Here is a 7,125-nt window from a genome sequence, read left to right on the forward strand (position 1 = left end):
GACCGCCGCCGCGAGGACCGCGACGCGCCGCGCGACCGCCGCCGCGACGACTACGACCGCCGCCGCGACGACCGCCGCGACGACCGCGACGACCGCCGCGACGCCCGGCGCGGCGTGTCGCCGCGGCGCCGGTCGCCGTCGCCGCGGCGCCGGTCGCCGTCGCCCGGCCGCGGCGCGCTCCGGTCCGACCCGACGCGCGGCGACCCGTGCGTCGACGCGGACGAGGCGCGGTCCCTGCGCCTCGCCATGCGGCTCCAGGCCGAGGAGGAGGGCGCCTACGGCGACGACGAGGAGAAGCGCGAGGAGCCCGAGTGGGGCGGCGCGTCCGCGGCGATCCTCGAGCCGTCGCCGCGGTCGCGCGACGAGGAGAAGAGCGACGAGGGCGACGCCGCCGCCGCGAGCGACGACGACGACGACGACGACGACGGGTCGCAGGAGGCCGCCGTGCCCCTGCCGTCGACGGGGAGCGCGAGCCGCCTCCGGCCCATGACCTTCGAGGGCGTGCGCGAGCTCCCGGTCATGGACGGGCCCGTGTCCGAGTCCCAAATTCCGCTCCTCAAGTGCGTGCTCCAGCGCACGAAGTCGCTCTTCGGCCACAACTTGTGCCTCTGCGTCGAGGCCACGGGCGCGAAGATTTTAGTCGCGAAGCGGCGGACGCGGAGCGGCAACTACCACGTCTACGACGTCTCGCAGGGCACGCTCGGCGGCCGCCTCACGAAGAAGGCGGGCAACTACGTCGGCAAGATCGCCGCGGCGTCCGCCGCGGACCCGCACCACCGCGTCCTCCTCGACAACGACAAGAGCCAGGCGCGCAACGAGCACGCGCTCTTCGTGCACCGCCGCACGGGCACGCTGTCGGCCTTCGTCGACGGCGCGAAGCCCCGCCAGATCTGCGTCGCGCTGCCCGAGGACGGCGACAAGGCCAACCTCCTCAAGAAGTTCCTCTGCAGCGACAAGTCCCTCCAGATCCTCAACCAGCGCCAGCCGCGCCTCGTCAACGGCCAGTACAGCCTCAACTTCTTCGGAAGAGCGACCATCGCGTCCGTCAAGAACTTCCAGCTCGTGCCCGGCGACGGCGACGGCAACTCCAAGGTCGTCTTCCAGCTCGGCAAGGTCGGCGCGAACACGTTCAACCTCGACTTCGCCGCGCCCTTCTCGCCCTTCGTCGCCTTCGCGCTCGCCGTGTCCCAGTTCATCGGCTAGGCGCCCGCCGCGACGGCGAGACAAGGGACCCCCCCCCATTCCCCCCACGAGAAGACTCGGAAGCGAAGCTTAAAATCGGGCGCCTACCAGCAGAACGCCTTGTCGACGTAGTTGTGGAGCGCGGTGTCCGTCGCCGGGCAGGACGCGGACAGCGCGGCGAAGTTGGCGCTGAGGCAGTCGGAGCAGGCGTTGTCCGCGACGGGGTTGCTGCCCTGCTCGGCGCCACAGGCGTCGAAGGCCGCGGAGAGGCAGGCCGCGTCGACGTTCGTCGACGCCGTCTCGTAGATCTTCGACGCGGACCGCTGCGGCGTGAGCGTGCACGTGCGCGTCACGGGCGGGCCGTAGCCCGACGCCATGCAGTCCGTCTGCATGGGGCCGTTGGGCAGCGCGCCGGTCTGGGCGCCGTACCAGCCCGCCCACCGGTCCTCGCCGACCTGTTGCAGGTCGTCGTAGTCCGCGAGAAACGGCACCATGACGTCCGGGAGGAAGGTGAAGTAGAGCTTGCCGTCCTGGACGACCCAGTTGCGCACGTCCGTCGGCGGGCCCATGTGCTCGCGGCTCCAGGGCCAGCCGACGGTGGGGTCCGCGGCGTCCATGCCGACGTCGCCGTCGGTTCCGAACTCGGACGTGATCCCGAACGCGCAGAAGCCGCCGAAGCGCGGCAGGTAGGCGCCGGGGTTCGTCGCGAACTTGGCCAGGTGGTCGGCGCTGCTGAAGTACCACGTCGACTCGTAGCTCTCGCCCCGGTCGTCGGTCGTGACGAGGTCGTGGCGGTACGCCGCCGACCCCGCGACGGGCGCCGCGCCCGCGGGCAGGGAGAAGAACGCGACGACGTCCGCGCCGCCGAGGGCCGGCGTCGCGCCGTCCCCGAACTCGGGCGCGCCGGCGCCGAACGCCTCCTTCCGGTTCGTGTCGATCTGCGCGAGCCGCGGGTGCGGCTCCGCTTCCATCTGCAGCGCGGGCTTCACCGGCTGCACCGTCAGCGCCGCGCCGAGGGCGACGACGAGGAGGCAGGCGCCGACGACGCCCGCGAGCTTCGCCACGGGCACGGACCCGCCGAGGGACCGCGGCCGGTGGAGCGCGCCGTCGTCGAGGCCGCCGTAGGACGACACGCCCATGGGCGCGAGCTTGCTCCGGCTCGACGCCGCCGCGCGCATGGCCCGTTCCGACCCCTCGAGCCGGAAGGACCGCGTCGTGTCGTCCGTCGTGTCCTTCGAGCAGAGGGTGGTGTCCATCTCGGTCGTCGAGCCGAGGCGACGAGCTGGGCGTGACGAGTTTCTCCCATTTCCAAGATTTTGAGGTGATGTTGACGTCCTTGACGTTGCCCCGAGGCTCGACGAGTACTTCGACGAGTCCTCCGATGAAGTCCGTAGCCCATCCAGTTAGAAGTCGTCGCTCCCGAACTCGGAGTCGAAGTCGGAGTCGGAGTCGGAGTCGACCTCGCCGGCGACGGCCTTGCGGTTCTGGAGGAGCTGGAGGACGGCCGCGTCGCGCTTCTCCTCGGGCCGCGGCCGGTCCTCGTTGACGACGACGTGCTTGAGGCCTTGCTCGCCCTTCTTCAGCGCGTCCATGAGGTTGGACCGCCCGCTCTTGCGGCGCGCGACGACGACGGTCTTCTTGAGCTTCGCGTTGCCCGCCTTGATCGCGTCCATGAGGCCGCCGCCGGACGACGGCGCGGCCGCGGCCGGCGCGCCCGCGGCGGGCTTCGGGCGCGGCGCCGGCGGCGGCGGGAGCGCGTCGAGGTAGGCGGGCCGCTCCGGGACCTCGGGGACGTCGTCGGGGTGCGCGTAGACGATGTTGCCCTCGATGAAGTCGATGCCGTGCGCCTCGCGGAACTCCCGGTCCATGCGCTCCTCCTCCGTCTCCGGCTCGGGCTCGGGCTCGGGCTCCGGCTCGGGCTCCGCGGGCTCGGGCTCCGGCTCGGGCTCGTCGGTCTCGTCGAAGTCGTCCGCGGGCGGCGCCTCCGGCGGCGGCGGCGCGGCCGGCGGCGGCCGCGGCGGCGGCGCGCCGGGCGGGGGCGGGCCCGGCGGTTTGGCTGCCGGCGGAGGCCTCGGCGGCGGCGGGCCGGGCGGGCCCGGCGGCGGCCTTGGCGGCGGCGGCGCGGCCGCGACCGGCGGCGGCGGGCCGCGCGGCGGCGCGGCCGCGGCCGGCGGCGGCGGCGGCGCCGCGGCGCCGCCCTTGGGCGTGAGGCCCGGCAGCATGGACACGTCGCGGCCGAGGGCGCGCTCGGGCCGCGCGGCGAGGGTCTCGCCGCGGTGCCGCTCCGTGTCCCTGAAGCGGGTCACGCCGACGACTTTGCCGACGGCCTTCTTCATGCGAGAGAACAGCCCCTTCTTCTTCTTCTTCTTCTCGGACGTGCGCTCCGCGGCGGCGTCGGCGGCGGCGGCGTCGGAGGCCCGGAGCTCGTCCTCGCTGAAGAGCACGGGCGGCGGCCGGGACGTGCTCTTCCGCGGCGCCGGGGACGGCGCGTCGGCCGCGTCCGCGTCGCTCTCCGAGCCGCTCTCAGAGCCGGAGCCGGACCCCGAGCCGGACCCCGACGCCGAGCCGCTCCGCGACGACGATGAACCGCTCCCGCTCCTCGACGACCCGCTCCTCGACGACCCGCTCTCGGAGCCGCTCTCGGAGCCGGCGGACTCGTCGACCGGCTCGAGCGTCGCCGGCGGCGCGAACGACGGCCGCCGCGCGGCCTCCTCGAGGGCCGCGCGCGCCGCGGCGGCGGCGGCCTCCGCCGCGGCGCGGTCCGCGGCGAGGGCCTGCCGCTCGGCCTCGGCCTTGGCCGCGAGGGCTTTGCGGTTCGCCTCGGCCTTTTGCTCGAGCGCCTCGAGCTCCGCGAGCCGCTTCGCCTCCGCGGCCTCGGCGTCGCGCCGCCGCTGCGCCTCGAGGGCGCGCCGCTCCGCGTTCTCCTTGTCGCGCCGGCGCCGCTCCTCGGCCAGGCGCTCGCCGCGCTCGACGGCCGAGTCGACGCCGAGCTGGCGGCTCAGCCGGTGCGCGGCGTCGTCGACCATGGCCTTGGCGTCGCGCTCGTCGCCGCCGTCCATGGCGCCGCCCCGCGCGACGGCGAGGTGCTCCGCGATGACCTCCCAGCTGTAGGCGGGCGAGTAGTGCCGCGGCCACTCGAGCGCCTCCGCGTAGGAGACGACGGCCGCGACGACGGCCGCGTCGCGCGCCGCCTCGCCGCCCTTTTTTTCGGCCCCCCACCAGGGCTCCGGCGGCGCCGCGACGCGGATGCGCCGCTCCACGGGCTTGGCGTCCGGCGCCGCGAGGTGGGCCGTCGCGGCGATCTCGAACATCGCGTCCGCGTCGTTTACGGCGCCGTCGCCCGCGGCGCCCTCGCCGTCGCTCGTCGACACGTCGGACGGCGCGTCGTCGTCGTCGGGCGCCGCGTCGCGGACGGCGCTCGCCCGTTTACTCGGGGCGAGCGCGGGCGGCGCGGACTTGGACGTCTGCGACCGCGCGCGGACGCGGTCCGCGACGCGGCTGCGCGCGCGCTCCCGCGCGGCCGCGCGGTCCGCCTGCTGCGTCGCCGCCCGGTCCCGCGCCGGCGCCTCGGGCGCGTCGTCCTCGTCGACCTCCTCGACGGCGAAGCCCACCGCGCGCTTCGCGGGCGCGGCGACCGGCTCCTGCGTAAACGCGAGGCCGTCGAGGAAGTCCGCGACGGGCTTCGACGCGGCGAGGTCCAGGAGCGAGTGGAGCGGCCGGGGCTTCGCGAGGGGGACGAGGCCCGGCGGCGCGGCCGCGGCGCCGCCCGGGTCGAGGGGCGGCGGCGGCACGGAGCGGTTGTCCACGGGCTCGCCCTCGGGGCCGACCGAAAAACCCCGGTAGAGCCGCCGCTTCCGCGGCGCGGGCTTCTTGAAGAGGGACGACGCGCCGCCGCCGCTTTCCGTGGGCCGCGCGTTCTCGTCGTCGTCGTCGTCGTCGTCGTCGTCGCCCGCGGACGCCTTGAGCAGCCGCCGCTCCTTCTCCGCCGCGCGCCGCGCCTTCCGCTCGGCCTTCTTCGCCTTCTTCTCGGCCTTGGCCGCGCGCTGGCGGTTGAGCTCCGCCGTCATCCACTGCTCCACGAAGAGGCTCGGGTCGCTGTAGGCGTGCGCGCAGGACTCGCCGCCCACGGCCGCGTCGATGCGGTCGAGCGGCGGCGGCGGCGCGCAGCTCCGCTCCAGGGCGACGAGCCCGTCGGGCCGCGTCGACGGCGTCAGCAGGCTCGGCACGGCGCCGACGACGAGCTCGCGGCCCCGGCCCGCGCCGCAGCGGAACGACGCGGCGCGCCGCGCGGCCGCGTCCGCCGCGCCGACGCGCCGCGCGAGGCGGTCCGCGCGCGCGGCCGCGCTCGCGACGCGCTCGTGCGTCTCGCCCGAGAGGCGCAACAAGTTGTCGAAGACCTCGGCCGAGAGCGCCGCGAGCGCGCCGACCTGCTCGAGCGCGCCGCGGAGCAGGCCGAACGTCTCCTCGCCGCCGGCCGCGCGGCCGTTCGCGAACCACTCCGGCCCGGGCAGCTCGCGGCCCGCCAGCGGCATCTCACCAGTCCTCGCTCTCCACGGACCAGATCAGCCGCCAGTGCGCGCGCCTACGGTGCACATCGGTCGGCAAGCGGATGGAAACGGGAAACGCACACGACGTAGAAGACGAGGATGAGCAACGAACCGACGACGAAGAGCAGGAAGCAGACGACGTCCTCCTTCTCCAGGCGCCGGCGCAGGCCGAGCCGGTAGCCGAAGTTGCGCGTCCGCCGGCTCAGCTTCGACGGCAGGACCATCGCATTGCCACAACAGACTTAGAGACTGGGGCAGCCCGAGGCGCTTCGAGGCTCGACGGAGCTTCTTGGCCGGGGGTCGACGGACGACGGTCGGACTCTCTCCGCGCGCCTAAGTCGACTGAGACGGTCGACCGCGAGCGCGCCCGCCGCGACTGCCGCGTAGACAACCGCGCCTCTCGACCGCGCCGTCGCCGCTCTTCCGCGATGGAGGCCGGCTACGGCTTGACGACGTTCAGCCCGAGCGGCAAGCTCCCCCAGCTGACGAGCGCGATGACGGCGACGAACGAGGGCAAGACGTCGCTGGGCATCAAGGCGAAGAACGGCGTCGTGCTCTGCACGGACAAGAAGCTGAGCTCGAAGCTCATCGAGTCCGCCGACGTGCACAAGCTCGAGAAGATCACGCCGAGCTGCGGCTTCGTGTACAGCGGCGTCGGCCCGGACTACCGCGTCCTGGTGAAGAAGGCGCGGAAGCAGGCGCAGGCCTACTACCTCACGTACCGGGGCCTCAAGCCCATCCGGGCGCTCGTCCAGGACACGGCGGCGGTGTGCCAGGAGTACACGCAGTCCGGCGGCGTCCGGCCCTTTGGCGTGAGCCTGCTCGTCGCGGGCTTCGACGACGAGGGCCCGCAGCTCTTCCAGGTCGACCCCTCCGGCGCCTTCTTCGGCTGGCAGGCGTCGGCCATCGGCAAGAACTCCAAGAACGCCAAGTCCTTCCTCGAGAAGCGCTACAACGAGGACGTCGAGCTCGACGACGCGATCCACACCGCGCTCCTCACGATGCGCGAGGGCTTCGAGGGCGAGATGAACGAGCACAACATCGAGCTCGGCGTCATCGGCGAGGACCGCGTCTTCAAGGTCCTCACGCCCGCCGAGGTCAAGGACTACCTCGACGAGTCCAACTAGGCCGCCGCCGCCGCCGCCGCCCCGTAACCACGCCGCGATTCGAACAATGTGACATCTCGGACGAGTGGACTACGACAAGGACCAGGGAGGGGGCGTTCCGTACTCCGCAACCACGCCGCGATTCGATCTCGGACGAGTGTACTACGACGAGGACAAGGGAGGGGGCGTTCCGTACTCCGCAACCACGCCGCGATTCGATCTCGGACGAGTGTACTACGACAAGGACAAGGGGAGGGGTCCGCGGCGCTAGCGCCGCGGCGGCGTCCGCG

At 73.9% G+C, this 7,125-nt stretch overlaps 1 protein-coding gene across 1 annotated transcript; it reads left to right on the top strand.

Annotated features, from left to right (window-relative positions):
• Window positions 1-6,157: 6,157 nt before the first annotated feature.
• On the top strand, window positions 6,158-6,856 carry AURANDRAFT_28095 (hypothetical protein; the record flags this gene model as incomplete). The annotated part of the gene is made up of 1 exon (XM_009039649.1): window positions 6,158-6,856. The coding sequence occupies one exon, from the start codon at window positions 6,158-6,160 to the stop codon at window positions 6,854-6,856; it is 699 nt and encodes a 232-aa protein (XP_009037897.1).
• Window positions 6,857-7,125: the final 269 nt, after the last annotated feature.

Source organism: Aureococcus anophagefferens (genome assembly GCF_000186865.1).
Source record: "Aureococcus anophagefferens unplaced genomic scaffold AURANscaffold_12, whole genome shotgun sequence".
In the NCBI taxonomy this organism is placed as follows: Eukaryota; class Pelagophyceae; order Pelagomonadales; family Pelagomonadaceae; genus Aureococcus; species Aureococcus anophagefferens.